Below are 20,141 nucleotides of genomic sequence, written 5' to 3' on the forward strand. Positions count from 1 at the left end.
CAACTTTTTTTCTTTTTGAAAGTATAGACAGTACAACTTGCCCATCTTATTTGACTTTTTCTGTATAGAGGAGTAATAAGCAATTACATCTCATTGGGCTGTACGATTAAATTTTGAAATTTATTTATTTTTATTTCCTTGCTTGATTTAAGAAGTAAAATCAAATTGATGAAGCTGTTAAAAGGACTGTTGTTAAATTTGAATATATTGTATTTTAATATTCAAATTAATAGTGTCATCAATATAGAAGTGTTGATAAAAAAATGGGCCTAAATTTTTGTCAAATTTAACCCGAATAAAAATGCTATAACCCAGTCCAATTCGGTCTGCCCGTATTAATTTTTTTATAATTTAAAAAAAACATAATACATCAAAAACACTAAAAATATTAAAATAAAAGTTTCTCAACAAATTAAAAATAAATTTAAAAATGTCTTTATACTTAAATAACACTAAGATATGTGAAACTTAACAAATTTTGCCTCTAAAATAGTAACAAAATTAACAATATAACAAGAGATATACAATATCCAAATAATAATAACAAAATAGTAGCAATATAATAGTGAAATGGCAGCAAAACCGTGACAAAACATCTTTTTTTTTTTGCAAATTCGGGTCAGGCCGGGATAAAAAACCTTACTTGAGGCTCGATCTATTTTCTAAACGAGTCTTATTGTTTTTGCTCAATCCCATTTTCAAGCCTTTATTTTTATCCAAGCCTTCTCACTTTTCGAGGGGACCTTCAGGCTCGGCCACAAGTCTATATCAATTGAACTTTTAACTTTTAAATTAGACAAGTAAAGTGACTAAATTCTTAGAGTTAAAAGTAAATGTGCTAAAATTTAAAAGTATGAAAAGTACAGAGACTGAGGAGTAATTAGACCATTACTTTTTAAATTTATAAGAGCTCAATCAAGAACGAACAACACAATTTTGAACTTATATATTTGGCTGGCGAATTTTAATTTGTATATTTTAGTCAGTTTTAGTTATTACGGTTTTCAAATTTTGAAAATTTCAGTATTTGCTCCAACAAAAACAGTTAATATGTTTAGTGGAATTTCGAAATTAAAAAAGGGTAAGAAATAGAAATATCAAATCATAGAGACCAAAATTCATAAAATTTGCATAGTAGAAGGATTGATTGTGGAATTTAGCCAATATAAGTGTTGGTTGACGTAAATGAAAAATTAGGGTGTCCCATCATCAACTACCTAAAAGAAGTTTTGAATCACTTTTCATTGTTCTTAAAGAAAACCGTTTTAGCAGATATTATAATTTCATATATTGTCCGGTCCTTTGAGCAACTTTCTAAGCAATAGCACCTTCCTTCAACCAACCCTATCTACAGCACCACATTTAATAATTGTGAAAAATACTATATTAAACACAAATGTCTAACCCTAACCAAATTCTACACTCAGTCGATAAGTTTAGGTCCGGCTCAAAAAAGGGGCTTAAAATTTTGTCCAATCCCAACCTGAATAAAAATGTTAATACTCGAGTCCAGAACATTCCACCTGTATTAATTTTTAATTTTATTTTTTCTATAAAAGTTTAGTGTATATATAATATAGTAAAAACATTAAAAAAATTAACAATAAAACAATAGTTATACAACATCCAAACAATAACAACAAAATAGTAGCAACATAATAGTGAATTGGCAACAAAACAATAGGAAGGCAACATCAAACTAGTGGAAAACAACAATAAAACAACAGGGTTTTTCTTGCAAAGTTAGGTTGGGTCGGGGTTGGGCCCAAGCCCAAAAAACCTTACCCGAGGCTCGTCTTGTTTTTTAAATAGGCCTTATTTCCAAGCCCATTTCTTGGACTTATATTTTTGTCCAAACCCTCCCACTTTTCGAACAGGCCTTCGGGCCGAGCCGGGTGGTCTGGCCTATGGACAAGTCTATCTATTACTCGCTATTAGCAATTATATTTCAGAACATCCCTTGAGTCATTTAAAAAATTTTAACCGAGTTAAACCTTAAAATTCAGTATATTTAGTGATTTGTGTTTACTTTCGATTTATCTATATTATAAATAAAGTGGCTAATTAAGATGATGTTATGAGTCAACTCAACACAAATTCAATTGTGAAATTATTAAAATAGCTTTACTTTAAAAGGTAATTAATATTATTATTATAGGAGTATTTTCTTCTTTTCATATAATTTTCAAATAAAATAATTTAAAATATTATTTGGAAATCATACACAAACACAAGATCATAAATTATATAGAAAATCCTTACCAACCCACTAGTGATTATTTATTGATTTATTTTTATAAATGTAAAACAAAAATTTTGTTTAATTATTGTTTTCGAATCAAAGGAAAACAACTCTTAATAAAATTATCTCAAATTTCTTTAAAAATAGAATATACTTGATTTAATTTATAAGAAAAAGTAATCAAAGTTTAAGTGTGTCAACAACCATCACCAATGACCAAATTTTGATAAGAAACCACAACTAACGTTCTCAAATTCTCATGATACAAACAAAAACATTAGAATATTTTAGAATGTCATTTTGCTTTACACCAAGACTTCAATTACCAGCACGTCAGTAGCTGGCGAATGCAAATGCAGCCCACTTTATAATAAAAAACCCATTGACTGCTTTGGTCTGCCAACTAACATTAATAAAAATTTTATCTACTCTTTCTTTTTCTTATTAATAAATAATCTTCCCTTCGTTTTCTCTTCTTCTACAATTTCATTTCAAAGATTTATAGAAGCAAGAACAATAGAACACATGTCAAGTCAATGTTGCGATGGTGGTGATCCAAATGGGTGGTGGTTTGGTGATAATGGCGGTGACGACAGCTCTTCCACAACCATTGTTTGGATCGTGGTGGGGATATTAATAGCTGTTTTAGTTCTTGTGGTGGCTTATTATGTCGCAAAGAAAGGCAAGTGTTCTGGTTTGTGCTTCTCCTGCAAGGTTGAGTGTGGGCATGGGCACCATTGTCAATCCAAATGTTGACATTATTAACTCTAATTACCAAAAAAAAAAAAAAAATCATGTATGCGTTACGAGCCTGCACTTTATACTCCTTGGCATGGAGTGGGCATATACAAATATTGTATCTTTTGTTGTAGTTTCATTTCAATTTTATGTTTTATTTTGGAAATCTTGTCAAATTTAATAATACAAAAAATAGTGATCAATGCTATTTTTAGAATTATTTTCCCTTGTATTGATCTGGCCATATGGGTGCATTTGAGATGTTGCTTTCCAAACATTCTAGAAAATCAAATCCAAATTAATAATTAAACAATATTCTTTAGGGAATTTTTTTGATAAAAGATAGAATATTTTTATTCTTTAGAAAAAATTATATCTCTTATTCAAGGTTTTATAATCAAATCAATGGATGGTTGAATTGATCAGATCATCAATCCAATTAATTTAGATGATTTGATTAAATAAATCATTAAAAATTTATAAAAATATTAAAAATTGATTTAATCAATTTTTTGACCCGATTCAACTGTCCTATATTGATTTACACTTCAATTGGTTTAAAACTTTTCTTCAAACCAACACCTCGACCGAACTCAATCCGACCAGCTAACCCAGACCAACTCAATAACTATGCTTTTATCATAGAAATTGTGCTATCTTTTTTAATTATAAATATTTTCTCTTTTCTTTTCTTACTAGCTATATAATAAAACAATTGCATTATTTAATTGTTTTAAAATAAACCATAATTTGGCATGATTAATTATAGGTGAATGTTACAAAATATATACATTTTACTTTTGTAAAACATATGATAATTTATTAAAAAAATTATTTTACCAAATCTGGAATCTGTTTTGAAAAATGCTTACTGTCAATCTCAGCTCAACCGATATGTTACATTAAGCAAATTTTCATGCTGCATAAGCTATATATATTATTCACAAAGCTACATTTAGTTCCCAAAATCAATTGACTTAAAAGAAGAAATGAGACTACTTGCAGCATTCTAATTTATAGGCCATATAAACATGCTTACAAAACATTTTAAATTTGACCAAAACGACTTCATCTCAATAAATCAGTTCATTCCCCTCCCCCCTCTATTTTATTTTGTTAAAATTGTTCCTTTTTTCTCGACAATTCCTACCTTGAGATAAAATGGGTCAGAGAGTATCACCAGCGAGTCCTGATCATGATTTCATCTGAAGGGATGACGGAGGAAGGATCTCGTTGGCCTTTTCCTCATTTATCTTGTCCAGAAGCGGCGGCATTTGTTCCATTACCTCTGGCAACTCATTTAACCTGCAGTAAAAAAAATATTAAAGAAAGAATGTACATCACATATTTATTAGTATCGCAACTCAACAGTTTACTTTTTCGCATCATTTGCCTTTCTTGTTTTCACTACCCCAATTTTAACATGAATTTTGGTTTGCTTACACAACCTGATATGCAAAGAAAATAATCCCAAACAAAAATAATGTGCAAAGGGCAAAAAGAAAAGGTCCTGCCAACCTAAGCTGTTTTTTCATATTCATGATTTCCAGTGAAAGAAACTGATTAGGTTAACGGACCTGAAATCACATTGATGTTGATAGCAATGACAACGTTAATGGTATTCCTGACAAGTAGAAGAGTCTATGATTGCCATCAATATACTGTTATATGTCACATTATAATGAAGTTTAGAAACTTAGGCATGCAAAAAAATGCAACAATGCTGAATGATGCCCCTCCAATTAACATTAAAATAAAGAATAGGTAGTACAAATTTAAACTTGAAACAATAAGGATGAGTAAAAACTCTTGTAAAAAATAATACCTCTTCAAAATAAGCGAAAATTTTCCCTTCTGTTTGCTAAAAATAAGTCATGGGAGCGGCAGTGGCTAAATATTACTAATTGAATTAGTTTATTATTAACTCATGTACCAAAACATGCGTAAAAAATAATACTCCAACCATAGCATAAAAGTTAATTAAACGAATCTAATTTCGACACATAACAGAGAAAGCATAGAGGCAATAACGTACTCATTCAAGATTGTAAAGATATTGTCCCGGGCTTTGCATAAGAGATCTATATTATCATGTATCTGTATGGGAAAAAAAAATTAGTAACAGCAATCAATAAAGAAGGCAAATATCATTAGCTAGCAGGCAGATAGCTGCTGTCAAAGCTACAAGCTTCTGATAATAAAATCGATCAATCAGTTTGCTGTAATCATCGAATAACTTTCATTTACATAAAGTGCATTTAGACAGTAAATTGACATCATCTCATCGAGTGCTTGTAAATAATGTATATATTATATTGAAGATTTCAAAATTCTATGAAATACAAAGGACTTGTTTAATAAAAAACCATAGAGAGATGATCACTTGAAACAAAATGAAGCAGTACTATAGAATGCAAGATTAGAAAATATCAACTCAAAACAATGCAGGGCAGATGTACACGTGCACAATTATTGATGAAAATATATAAGACAGTATGTCTCACCTGGAAAGCTGAAAAATTTGCTGAAATTTGATTAAATATTTGAGCATTTTGATCAAGTAGCTCTCCTGTTGCACCCCAAAAGGCTGAAAAAGACATAATTCAAATTAAAAGGTGTATGAAAAGCAAGATGACTATCTTGACATCTTAAATAAAATCATCGATCCTTTTTTTTAACAGAACTGCTGTCAATCTTAAACCCAAACCTAAGCTTTATCTTCATCATGGTCACTGACTCTCATCAACCCAAAGAACCACCATGTGTATGCTACTTCAAGTCTTAAGCTTGATCCTTTATAATCAATTTTTTAAAGAAAGATACAAGCTATTGTTTTTACGCTGATTGAGCAGAAAAAATTCAGCTCGAAGTTTCTAACCAGCCATAATTTTCATATTGGTAAAGAAAGTAGAGTCATCTGTAATATAAGTCTTAACCAAACCTTTGTATGGGATGCCATCATCGTTGTCCATCTGGGTAATTGGTGGTACATGTGAAGGACCATTAGGCCTAGCTGTTAAAACAGATGTAGACTTCGCCAAAGAGTCTGTACTTCTTTCCTGTGAAACAATGTCCTTATCAACTTGAACTATCAAGAAATCAAGCAATGTATCTAAGAACTTAGATGCAAATCTGCGAACTGCATAAATAAGAGGCCTGAGTTAGCTTTAATAGGAGGGTTAAGCAGTCCAATCACCCACCTGAGCTTAAACAACAATAGGCTAGAACCTGGACGAAAACGCCTAATACCATCCGGAAATATCTAAAACAACCCAGACAATTAGTGTGGACACACGTGCAAAAGATATTGTAGAGTTGAACATGCTAGGAAGAAGCCCTTCTCTGAGATAGGGTATGTTTCACTTTCAACCACATGTATTTATGCATAACTTTAGGCTTAGTGCATCTGATAGTCAATTGTACATGCACCTTACACAGGTAGATAATTCCATTACTTTGTTACAACCTATTTCAAGAATTTCAGTATGCGTATGTATTTATGTATTTATGCACCCTACTTATATGACCTCAACTTATTATCTAGTTGCTCTCCTGCTTCTTGAGACATCACAACCTATTTCAAGAATTTCAGTATGTAATAGAGGATGATGAGAGTATAACATGGAATGCATGCTTGAGATGTACACATTTCAAGTAACTTTCAAGTCAAGAATGTCAAACATACAATCTTCAATCATAGGTAAAAGCCTTAAGACCATAAAAGAAAAAGGATACAGAATTCATTGAGAGAATAAGGAACTAGTAAAGTTTACCACAGAGTCTAGTAGTTTCAGTCAAGAAACAATCATAGGGATTGAACTTCCTTCTAAAGATACACTTCAAAGAACCAAGTATGAAAAATAAAGCAGTGCAGAAAGACATTGCACAGATCAATTATACTAGCATACAAATTTAGACAAACATACCCTTCTGTCTTTGCTTTTCCTTGTTGAAATATGATCCTCTTTCCTTCGTTTTCCATTTTCCTTCTTCTGCAAAAAAATTCAACTAGGTGGTTATTCAGCATTCGAAAACAATTCACGTTTATATGCATAATTACCATACAAACATAAGCAAATGATTTTGAGAAATTTTGCACACAATATGCCATACACAATTCAACCATAAAACTAACATCAAACTCATAATCCAATACCAAAATCAAAATACTACAATATTTAACTTAAACAAGTAGGAAACCATAACACAAGGACCTGAAATATTTAAACAGAAAAAACAAAACAAAAAGATATTCCTCAAATATAGAAACTGCAAATTTTAGAACCGTAAAAGTGCCAAGATATCCTTGACTCATACAAATAATGGAAGTTCATTTATAATAACACCTGCTAACAGTAAAAAGATAAAACTGAAACCTAATACAACTAATTTGACCAATGTAAGGCTTTAAGCATCAAATAAAATTATAATTGACATTTAAACTAGACTTGTCTTGATTCCTTGGTTGGCGGCAGGCTGGTGACTGTACAAGTCACAAGTTTTTGAATTATGAATAGACTAGGGAGCCAAATCTTATTGAACTTGACAAATGCAACTCTTCACCACAGAGTTTTTAAACAGAAACTCTTGAGGTTTAATTTGATCCAAAACAATGAAATTGTTAAAGCTATAACCAGATAAACTGTTTTGGAGGACAACTTTTTGTGGTATAACAAAATACTTCAAGCTTGGACCCAAAGCTTTGATAACATACAATTTGAAGTGATCAACTTACGGTCATCCATCTGCAGCGCAGTGCCACATCCCGAACTGTTTTGTCCTTCAACCTCATCGCTATCTTAGCATAGCGAACTATGGTTGAGTCAGATGCATACCTGCAAACAGCAAAATATATATAAAAATTGTACAGGTTTTCATTAATCAAATGCAAGTTAAGAAATAAACAAGGAAAACAACATGGGCACAAGATAACAATCTGGAACTGCAACACAAAATGAAACCACACACATATTGCCATTGCAATACCAGAAATCAATGCATTGTATTATAACTAAAGCTAAATAATTAATGGGAAGAGCTTTGACTTGTTAAGGTGTAGAACATTGAAATATAATTCACAACTACTTATGCAATTGCAATTATCATCCTCACCATCCATGTTTTCATTGTTCATCCTGGACCTCCTAACTAATAGTAGGAAGTTTATACCATTTATTTAAATCAATGGAAAAATAGAGCATCCTAAGACCTGAGGATGGCAAAAAAGGTAACTAGGAAAAATGTTTTACCAAAGCCGAAGAAATCTCGGATCATAATGTGCCAAAGGTTATTTTGTAACAAGAACTACCCGTTTCTAAAGCACGTAACAGGTTCATGAACAGCTACGTCGACAGATGCAATGAAATACATTTTAGCAACAAAGAAATATAGAAAGAGCAAGATTATCTCTTCATTTTACTCGAAACGACAGAAAACATAGGCGGGGAACACATATACTCAGTAGAACTAAAAATTTACATCAACAAAGACAATACTTCACTTTTCATCTTAGGATGGACATATAAAAGTTAAAATTAATATCAATAATTTGCTCTTGATGTTTTTACCAACCTCAACATACTTTTACAATCCTAAGAAACCTGAAGATAAACATTTTTCCACTTTTAACTTTAAAAAGCTAATTTTAAATATATAGAAGAAAACGGTGATCGCCAAGTTACAGAACAGTAGGAGAAATGAAAGGAACTAAATGTTAAAAAGAAGTTCAAAATTAAAGTGAGAAAGACAGAAAGGGAGTTACTTGGCGAGTAAATCCTCGAGGATAGATTGTTCGTCGGGAGTCCAGTTTATGGAGATGCCGGGGTTGTGCCTCAACGCCGCCTGCGTATCAGCCAAGCCGGCGGCAAGCGCCAAGGTATTGGCTTCGCTGCTGTTCGAAATGAGGGAAATGCCATTGGCTATTGTAGGAGGAGCCGTTACCTTCTGGTTCGACAAACCTTCCTGATTATTCCCCGTCGGATTCGCACTCGCGGCCATTAATCAAAACCAGTATATGTATATATATAGCAAAAATATTGTTGTGTTGCTCTCGAATTGTAAGGTTGGAATACTTGGAATGCTGAAACAGGAAATTTATATATCTCAAGTAATTATTGGAATTAAATGTAAGCACACAAATTTAATTAATGAGGAAAAGGAAAAGAAAGAGGAAGTGGAAGTGGATGAATTCATTTGCAAAGGGAATAGGAAGGAGGGGGAGCCATTTTCCATTGCCAGCCTAAGAAAAGAAAAGCGAATCTTTCTAATTAACTTTTGCCTTTCTCATTTCCCCCCGAGAGAGTGACAGAATATTTATTTGTCTCTCTCCTTTTTTCTTATATTTTCTCCTTTTCTCTTAACCTTTTTTGTTTTTAACAGCGGTTCTTGCTTTCCCGGTATCCACCACAACCAACTTGTAAATGTTATATCCAGAAAAATATATACCATGTTAAGTAAAATCTCCGGATAACTTATTTAATTTAAATCCCAAGTTAGTTATTTTTAAATTTATTAATTTTGATATATGTTTAATAATCTAAAATAAAAATAACATGGCAAAATTTTATTTTTTTTGTTTCTAACAACATATTATCCTATCAAGAATTTACAGTTAAAATTTGATTTTATTTAGAATAAAGTGTAATCTTTAAAAATTAAGGATAAATAATTTTATATTTTAAAATTTATATTTATCAAATAATTTAATTATATTCCAAATAATTTTAATTAATATATCAAACCTAATTTATAATTTAAATTCAATATTAAATCAATACTTATTTTTATCACTTAATTTTTAGTTTATTAAATTAACACTTTAGTTTAGTGAATGCTTTACTAACAATATAATGATAAATTTCGAATCTATCCTATCAAATAAAATAACCTTTTATTAATTTGGGTAAACCACATAAATAATTATATAACTATCAAAAATTTATTTTAGGTATCAAAATAAAATATATATATAATTTAAGTATTCATGTTATATAATTTGGTCATTTTGGCCACTCTCGTTAAAATCATTAATGTGAAATTGACGTGACAATTAAAAAATCGTTTAACTTTTATATATTATAAAATTAATCATAATTAAAAAAATCAACCCTTAAAATTTATAGCTATTCTTAATTTGGTCTTAATTTTAATTTTATTTTAAAAGAAATAAACAAATTCAATTTATTTTTAAAACCAATATGGATAGACAATGAATCAAATAGTGACAAAAAGAGAGAAAGGAAACCAACCTAACGCAAATAAGAAGGTTAAAATGACAGAGAAAATATTCCCAAATCCCAATGATGGCAGATAGCCTTTTCGATGAAATTCCCCAACAAAGAAAATGAAGACATAGGAGCACGAGATGGGTATCCGTAATAATCAATTATTTCTTTCCCGTTCTTTGGCGTTGTTAATTGCTGAAATGAGAATAGGAATGAAAAAGTTTTTGGTGATATAGGGAACAAACTTTATATATATATATAAAGGCTTAATTTATAATTTAACTCTTGAAGTATATTTATTTTTTCATTTTAGTACCTAAACTTTTTTTTCTTTCATGTTTTCTTTCATCTCCCTTAGTCATTCAGCGTCAAAATCTTAAATTTTTTCTTTCATCTCCTTCCACCCATCAAACTCCTCCCCTCCATAATTTATTATTTTTCCATTCTTTTATGTTCTTCACTGTGTATTCAAGGACAAGTTAGATAATCACAACATTGATAAACTTGCTAAACTTGTGATAGAAAAAGAAAGTGTTGATGGAGAAAAAGTTTATGAGCCTCTTCATAGATGGAAAAGCTGAGCCTAAGCTAGATGTTTCTTAGGGCCAGTTCTTCATTGCTTAAAAAAAGTACTTCTGACTCCAAAAGTACTTTTGAAAGAAAAACATGAAGAACAATTTGAATTTTAACTTTTTAAGTCTTTTCAAAAACACTTCTGAAAATGAGCTGAAAAGGACAAGCTAAAAGTTTTAGCTTTTCCTCTCCCAAAAGCACTTTTAGTGCTTAATTACTTTTTCACCCCTCTAATAATATAGTATTTTCTTTTTTTTTCTTGGTGCTTAATTACAAATATTTTAAAATCATTAATTAAAAATAAAAATAATATTTTTTAAAATACTAATTACAAATATTTAATGATTATATTTAAATATTTAAAACATAGCTTATATATTATAATTAAATTTTATAAATAATTAATATTTATTGCTTAAAATATTTAAAATTTATATTTCATATATTAAAATATTAACAACAAGTTATAATAATTTTTTATATTCTTACTAAAATATAATAATATTAACTAATATAAATATTATTTAAATGCATATTTGTTACTTGATAATAACATGTCTAAAATGGACATTTTATTTCTCAAAAGTACTTTTTAACAGCAATGTTAAACACTCAAATTTTAAACTAAACTTTTCAAAAGTACTTCTCAAAAATAATGAAGAACTGGCACTTAGTTTGCACATGTTTGGCTTAAGTCTTCATTGTGTTATTGTTCTTGTGTAAGAATCAATTCAAATATTGTACTTTTTATTCTGTAATAAACAAAAATCACAAGGTTGATCGTAAGAATTGTGTGACAATTCATATTAATAACAAAGACCGTGAATCAAAATGGAATAATTAACTTTTTTTCATTAAGATACGACAAAAGAAAAGAATGATGTGATAAGTGATGATAGTGCTAATGCGAAAATGATTCCCTCCCTTGGTAAATATGACATTACATGGAAAAAAAAAAACCACAATTCCGCGACCCGGCCCGACGGCCCGCTCGAAATATGGGAGGGTTCGGGTAAAAATATAGGCCCAAAATATAGGCCTGGGCAAAAAAACGTGGCCTGTTTTAAAAATGGGCCGGGCCTCGGGCACCACTTTTTTGGCCCGGCCCCGGCCCGAATATAATAAATATATATTTTTAATTTTTAATTTTAAAATATTTTTAAAATATTTTTTTATTTTTTATTTTGAAAATAATATTTTAATGTTTATTTTAAATGGGCCAGGCCGAGCTCAGGCTTATAATATTTTCCCAGGCCGGGCCTGGGCAAAATTTTAAGCCCATATTTCGGAACGGGCCCAACCTGGCCCGGCCCATGGACAGGTCTAATTCCGACTTTCTATTATACATGAATCTCACATGTTTGGTTACAACAACCACCATAACAATGATTTTAAAATATTCTCTTCTAGAGAAATAACACACTACAACAGTATTAAAATTTGCATGATGGATGGCTTTCTTGCCTCCAACTTTTAGATACTACTATCCGAGGATATCTTTTAGGAATATATTATTATAAGATATTATCTTTTAGGAATATTTAAATATATTGGATATCTTTTAGGTATATATTTAAAAATAGACCTGTTAATGGGTCAAGTCATCCGGCCCGACTCTAAGACCTATCCGAAATGTGGGAGGGTTTGGTAAAAATATAGGCTCGAAAAATGGGTTTGGACTCGGGTAAGGTATTTTTGGCCCGGGCCCGATCTGAATTCACTAAAGGACAAGAAAATTTATTTTTTTAATATTATTTTCTTATTGTTTTCTCCCTATTTTGCTACCATTTTACTATTATGTTGCTACTATTTTGTTGTTATTGTTTGGATATTGTATAAAACTTATATTATTGTTAATTTTGTTATTATTTTAAAGACATTTGTTAAATTTGTTATTATTTTGGAAGTACTTGCTTGTTAAGTCGCATCTATCTTAGTGTTATTTAAGTATACATATTTTTTTAAATTTATTTTTAATTTGTTGGGAAGTATTTATTTTGATGTTTTTAGTATTTTTGATGTATTATATATATTTTAAAATTATATAAATAATAATAATATGGGCGGGTCAAGTCGGGCTCGGGTTTTAACATTTTTATCCGGGTCAGGCTTGGGCAAAATTTTAGACCTATTTTTCGAGTCAGGCCCGGGCCTAACAAATAGACCTAAATTTTTAGTTGGGCCCGACCCGACCCATATACACCTCTATTTAGAAATATATTATTTATCTTTCCAAATATTTATGAATATATTATATATATTTCCTATAAATATTATGTATACTCTTGAGGTCTATGATTAAGATTGAAAGGGATTACTCTATTCTTGTCATGACATTTGAGTCAGGTGTTTAACACAAATTATTTTTTTTTCTCAATGGCTGGCAGCGATTCTACTTCTCCACCACCACTTCATGGTTTTACTGCTAAGCACTGACAGTCTCTTCTGGCGATGTTCGATAATACACAATCTACTACCAATCGGTTGAACGGTAAGTCCAACAATAATTGGATTATCTCCATGGAGTGTTCAAATCATGTTACGGGTGATTTTATGTATTTGAAGAATGTTAAAGAAATTGTAGCATATTCCGTAGGACTTCCTGATGGCCAAACAGTGGTGGCCACCCAAGAAGAAATAATTAAATTGACAAACAAAATTCACTTAAAACATGTTCTTTACATACCTAAATTAAACTACAATTTAATTTTGGTTTCACAGTTGAATGATGATATAAACTGTTTTGTCCAATTTTCTACTAACATATGTGCTATTTAGGACCTTCATTCGAGGGAGCTGATTGGAGTGAGTGAGAGACAGGATGAACTTTACTACTTCCGACAGCCTTACGATCTGAAAAGCCCAACTCGAATCAACGGCCTCAGCTACGTAGGTCGTAGCTAGATTTTTCCTAAATATTATCACTAAATAATTTTAAATTTAAAAATCAGATTTAAACTAGAATTTAAACTAATTATAGAGTTGTAACAATATAAAAAATCCTTCAATTTTTATCCAGTCACTTTTAAAAAAAATCTTTAACCCTTCAATCTTTATCCAATCATCTTTGAATCTTCAATCTTTCAATCAAGCCCTTGTAACAACCCAATTTTCAGTAGTGTCAGAACAGTGATTTGAGATCACTAAATCCGATGAAAAAGTTAGAAAAATTTATTAATTAATAATTATAAGTTAAGCGTGATTTTAGAAATATTTTTGAATTAGTGAATTTTGTGATTTAAAAGAAATTATTAGGTAAATTGGGTCGAAAACGAGGTATCGAGACCTCAATATTATAAACTGAGCTGTAAATATTTTTATAAATATTTACGGAGTGTCATTAGGGTAGTATTAAAGTTTCGTTAAGAAATTTTAACGTTTCGATGGTTCATTGATTAAAAGGATTAAATTGCAATAGAGATAAAAGTTTAATTAAAGATTAAAGAAAAGTTAAAAGGATCAATTAGGCAATAATGCTTTTTCTAAAGTTGAGACGACAAAAGTATATATTTTTAAAAAATCTAAAGTTAAAATATATTATTATAATAATATTACTTAAAATTAAGTATAAATATTATATTATATTATAAAAGAAATAAAAGATAGAAAAGAGAATTGAAACAGAATTGAAAAAGGAAAACAGAGAAGGAGAAAGGAGAAAGAAAAGAAAAAAAGGAGAATTGGGGTTTTGAGGTTCAAACTTAATTTGGTAAGTTAATTTAATCCATTTTCTTATACTTTTGTGTTTTGGAATCCTAGAACACAATACTACTTGATTTAAGTTGAAATTTTGAAAGTTAATAAATTTTAGATGTTGTTCATGTTGAATTAATTGATGAATTAGGGTTAAATTGATTGAATTTCAAGTTAGAAGTTAGTAAATGGTTGATTTGTAAAATAAAACATAAGTTTTGAATTAATAGGGACTAAATTGAGAGAATTTCAAAATTAGAGATTTATGGTGAAATTAGAGAATTAAATTAGTTTAAAGTGGGAATGGAATGAAAATATGAAATTAGTTTTCAGGATAAAAATTAGTCTCGGTTCAGGGACTAAATTGGAATTTAGACAAATATTGAGTAAAAATTGAAATATTTAATGTGAGATTGAATGGTGTTGTATTGATGATTTTTAATTGTTTTAATTCCGTAGCTAGCGTCGTATCGAAATTCTCGACTAAAAAGTGGAAAAATATAGTCGACATCGAATAGCTCGGAATTCCTGGTTTGTATTTCTATAATCCGAATCTAATTATTAATTATTGTATTTTTAATTAAATGTTATAGTAAGTGATTGATGTGAGAATTATTGTGTTTTACAATTGAAATGGATTGTCTTGATATGTGATGAAATTATATTGGTTGAATTGAATTGGAATATATATATTATGAATATATATACGTGTAAATGTGAAATTGTGCAAATATAATAATTAAATTATTTTTTATATGTATAAAATTCAGCCTTAATGCCAAAGTAGATGGAATTTAGAACTACTAGGATATTAGTGACATGCCATTAAGGAACCCTAGCGCGCTTTCTGATTATTGGCACGTTAGTGCTCTCTGATTACTAGCACGTCAGTGCTCTCTGTTTAGCACATTTGTGCTCTCTGTATAGCACTTTAGTGCTCTCTGTTTATTTGTGCATAATAATGCACTTCTGTATTTGTTCCGTATATCCGGTGTGTTCTATAAAATCTACTTTGGGCTAAGAATAAGAATATAAGATAGTAAACTAAAAATAGAATGTGAAATATGTTGTAAATACACGGAATACGCGAGTTATATACTCATAAATTGATTGTGGTTGTGGAATGGATAGTGCTATCGTTTAAATGATACGTGAATAAATTATAGAAAGGTATTATATATAGCAAGCGATGAAAATCGAGTATTGTGTGATTTTAAATGTTCAATTGTGCTTAACATTTTATTATACATATTTTATTATTTTATTTTTAAATATTAAGATTATAGAAATACTACTGAGTTTTTACTCAGCGTACGGTTTTGTTTTCCGTGCGCAGGTTAAGTACTTAAGTTTGACCGCTGATTCAGCATCCAACAACGATCCCGAACTCAAATATGGTGATGTTTATTTCTTTGTGTCGGCATGTACTTAGAATGTCTAAATATTAATTATTTTATGATTTGATTGTAAATGAAATTATAAGATCTATTTTTGAGAGTCTATAATTTGGATTAAAACGATGCTTGATGACTTGTTTTGATGATATAAAATGTTTGAGATTTCTGTCTGTTTGATCTGAAATCTCCGATAATGCTTCGTAACCCGGTTCCGGCGAGGGATACGGGTTGGGGGTGTTACAGCTCTCCTCTTTACTTTTTGTTCCGATTTAGCCCTTTTTCTGTAAGAGTTTGAATTTTGCACACCAACTTCATTCCTGATAATAAAAATTCAAATTTAATAACATTTTATTTGATAATTAGCCAGAAATAAATATATTAAAAATACGAATTTATCTTATTATCAGTAATACATTTTACAAAGAAAAAACTTAATTTTACTTTGACTTTTAAAAATAAAATGTCTTCTTTTGACTAAATTAATTTATGTAAAGCTTTTACATAAAATAAAAGCAGTTTAAATTTTAAACTCAAATTGTAATTTATCGATCCAACATTCACTTTTTATTTTTTAAATAGTTTGGGTTGAAATTATAATTTATTGATCCAACGTTTACTTTTATTTAAAAAAAACTTGAGTTGAAATTATATTTGTAAAAAGAAAACCCATACGTTAAATTTATAAATATGCTCTTCTTCTCACAAATATATGAAGTGTTTATAATAGATACAGTTTTCTAAATATATATATATATATATATTAGATACAAATGAAAGTAAATAAAATAAATTGAAGTATTAAAAAAAAGGTGTAGTTACATCTTTTATTAATTTGATCTTTTAGCTAAATGTGGTTATAGAACTTTTAAAGAGAGTTTTAAAAAATTAAATAAAAATGTTCAACAAGCGTAAAATATATTCAAGGTCATTAAATTATTAGTAATATTATGTTTTATCCACTTCACTTAAAAAGTTATAAAATGATTATTAAGCTGTTTGAAAGTTTTCATTTAAATCACTAAACTACTTAGAAATTTTTATTTAAGTTATTAAGTTTTTTTTTTAAAGTTCGACTAACAAGCTCCAAACTACGATTTAATAATTGGTACAGTGGATCAGTACTCATCAACGAGTAAAAGAACATACCTTAGATCCAAGTTAATCTGACAGTTAGTGAGTGTGAAAGATTAGAGAAGAAAACTGTTTGGATTTTGGTGCATAAATTTGTAATGTTCAAATTTTTTTATGAAAAAAACTTAATTGTAGAAGAGAGGGAAGGAGAGCTTTTGATTGGTATAGACGATGCAAACAAAGAAAGGCATACAATAACGGTTTTAACAATCCAGTGATATAAATGAAAACTTTCGAAATAATTTAATGACCATTGTTTTAACTTTTTAAAGTTAAGTGGTCAAAACGTAAATTAATTAATAGTGACATGATAACTTGTGTGGCAGATATTGTATATTTCTTGCTGATACGATAATATTTATTTTATATGCAACTAATTTATCTTATATGAATTCTCATATTTAAAATTTCAACATTTTAATCAATATTTTATAAAAAATAATTGAGTTTTCTTTAAAAATTAATAATTAGATTTAATTATTTTTAAGATTTTAACGGCCACATCGTTAAAAATTATAAATGTTCTTATTATGAACTGCAGATTAATCTCTTCCACTGCTCAAAAATTGCAATTCCTCTTTTCTTTTTTACCAATATATAAAAAAGTAAATTAAATAAATTTAAAAATTAACCAAAACAAAAGACAAAGCAAAAAAGGTAAAATGGGTGGCCCAGAAAATAAGGCTAAGGGAAGCTAAAACGCGAAAGTCGTCTGTATTTATTCGATTTTCTTTGTCCTGAAGGCGAATCCTCAGAAACAGCACGGTCCTCAAATTCATTGATCTGACCTAGAAGCTATGGATTCTAATTCCCAACAACCAGGTTCCGTTCCTTTTTTTTCTTTTATGATTTTTTAGGGTTTACCGGTTCAATATACACAATTTTATGATTTTTTTAGGGTTTGTCTAATCATCGATTAGATATACACAATTATAGACTTATTAGATTCTTGATTTTTATTATTGTTTTTTTTCGCGCGGGGAGGTAGTTGTTTTTGCTTGCTTGGTGATTTGGTTGAGGAAACTAAGAATCAATCTTGTTATGTTTCGAATGAACAAAAAAATCTAATTGTGTTTCGAATTTTGGGGTTTTATGTGGATTTTTAGGGGTTTGTTTATGATAGAATTCGGTCAAGAAATTGAAGGATAATTAGCTTTGTTTAGGCGTTAAAAGAAACTAAATATTTGAAATTGATCTTTTTTCCCTTTTGTTTTGGTTTTATGCAATTTGTTTATGTTTGACATTCTCAACTGCAGCTACGGGTGTCTCTCCACCTAAACCATGGGAGCAAGCAGGGGGCTCGACCGGTTCTGGACCCTTTAAGCCGCCATCACCTGGCAGCACAAGTGATGTTGTTGAGGCATCCGGAACAGCAAGACCAGGTGAACTTGTTTCTACTGCTGACAGGACTGCAGCTGTGAATAGAAATGCTGTTGGTAGGCCCTTACCCAGCAGGCCTTGGGAGCAACAGAACTATGGAAGCACTTACGGAGGTAAAGATTTAATTTGTCTATTATAATACGAATGGTTGTTACTTATTGTGGAGCTTGTTTAAGTTGGTGTTTGATGCAGGTTATGGTTCTGGCTTAAACTACAACTCAGCATATGGTTCGGGAATGTACGGTTCGTCATCATATGGTGGAATGGGTTCTTATGGTAGTGGATTGTATGGAAACAGCATGTATAGAGGAGGTTATGGTGGTCTATATGGGAACTCTGGAATGTATGGTGGTGGAATGTATGGCGGTGGCCTTGGTGGTGGCTTTGGGGGTCCTATGGGTGGTTATGGGATGGGCATGGGTCCATATGGCGAGCAAGATCCAAATAATCCTTTCGGAGCTCCCCCATCCCCTCCAGGCTTTTGGATGTCCTTCCTCCGTGTGGTAATTTATTTCGATTCTTATTGTTTATTATCGGATTAAATGTAAAGAATATCATCTATTACTTAAAATGTCCAATCTATCTGTAATGCCAGCCCACCACCTTAGCTATCATTATTTCCTTGCTCTGTTCTTGAGCTCAAAATATGCAGTCCAGGAATACTCCAGGAAATATTCACGTTTTTTTATCATTTAACTGGCCATTTTCTAAAGCACTAAAATAGACTAGTGGATTGTGGAAGGGAAGGTATTAGTTGTAGTTTAGGCTTAGTTCAGGGTAGATCGGGATCTTTTATGAAGTGCTTCTTTAACTCTAAAATGTCAGAAACACTTGACGGCTGTTATTTAACTCTGAGAACCAATTTAGATTCTAGGTTACAATGAGCTGATTATAATTTATTTGGGAGTTCTTTTGAGGTGACTATTGCTCAACTTAAAACTTATAAGTCTGTCCCTTCGTGTGAGTTTTATTTTCACCTCTGATATTTGCTTCCTTCACTAATTGCAGATGCAAGGTGTTGTTAACTGCTTTGGCAGGATATCTATTCTGATAGACCAGAATACACAAGCATTCCACATGTTTATGACTGCTCTTCTTCAGGTGCTGCTTGCCCATTTGTTTTGTCCAAAAGTTCATAATAGTTGAATCAGTGTTCGGTATGTGGAATTTGTAGCATGTTGTTGACGCATGGCATATCGTTATTTGCAGCTTTTCGATCGCACGGGATTATTGTATGGAGAGTTAGCTAGATTTGTGTTAAGACTGCTGGGAATCAAATCAAAACCCCGAAAGATCAATCAACCAGGACCAGGTGGACTCCCAGGACCCCATAACCCTCATGGGAATCAAAACTACATTGAAGGGCCAAAGGCTGCTCCCAGTGGTGCATGGGACAATGTATGGGGAGAAAATGGCAGCGCCTAGTTTGATTATCGATGGTGGCCTAGCCAAAGCACACGCTCCAATTTGAGTACCCTGCTTGATGAAGACCAGGAGGACCTCATTTGAAGAATGTGACCGAAGTTTTTCTACAATTGTCTGAATATACCACCCACTCTCAATAGTGTTAAAAAAGAAAGATTGAAACTTAATAATAGCCCTTAAATGTGTGCTTATAGGTATCTTGACACTAAGGCAATAATAATTATTATATTTTTGATGATAAGTGAGTGTGATATTCTTTCCACGGTTAACCATATTCTAACATTTTATTATCAAATTATACAGTTGGTTTGCAAACCAATTAACTTTAACTTGATTAAC

The 20,141-nt window shown here is 30.7% G+C and overlaps 2 protein-coding genes across 3 annotated transcripts; one reads left to right on the forward strand and one right to left on the reverse strand.

Moving 5' to 3' along the window:
• Positions 1–3,875: 3,875 nt before the first annotated feature.
• LOC105803369 (uncharacterized) lies at positions 3,876–9,290 on the reverse strand. 2 transcript variants are annotated; one of them, XM_052623407.1, is made up of 8 exons: positions 8,742–9,290; positions 7,716–7,815; positions 6,907–6,972; positions 5,922–6,039; positions 5,485–5,567; positions 5,016–5,077; positions 4,558–4,604; positions 3,876–4,285 (listed from the first exon to the last, which is right to left on the reverse strand). In XM_052623407.1, the coding sequence occupies exons 1-8, from the start codon at positions 8,975–8,977 to the stop codon at positions 4,281–4,283; spliced, it is 717 nt and encodes a 238-aa protein (XP_052479367.1). In that variant the 5' UTR covers positions 8,978–9,290; the 3' UTR covers positions 3,876–4,280. The 2 variants fall into 2 exon arrangements, with proteins under 2 accessions (XP_052479367.1, XP_012490964.1); XM_012635510.2 differs by lacking the exon at positions 4,558–4,604 and having other exon boundaries at positions 8,742–9,289.
• An 8,354-nt stretch (positions 9,291–17,644) lies between these two features.
• On the forward strand, positions 17,645–20,043 carry LOC105803368 (peroxisomal membrane protein 13). Its single transcript, XM_012635509.2, has 5 exons — positions 17,645–17,819; positions 18,254–18,490; positions 18,570–18,880; positions 19,386–19,478; positions 19,587–20,043. Exons 1-5 carry the CDS (start codon positions 17,795–17,797, stop codon positions 19,800–19,802), a joined length of 882 nt encoding a protein of 293 aa, XP_012490963.1. The 5' UTR covers positions 17,645–17,794; the 3' UTR covers positions 19,803–20,043.
• Positions 20,044–20,141: the final 98 nt, after the last annotated feature.

The sequence above is a fragment of the Gossypium raimondii genome, chromosome 11 (assembly GCF_025698545.1).
Source record: "Gossypium raimondii isolate GPD5lz chromosome 11, ASM2569854v1, whole genome shotgun sequence".
Lineage (NCBI taxonomy): Eukaryota > Viridiplantae > Streptophyta > Magnoliopsida > Malvales > Malvaceae > Gossypium > Gossypium raimondii.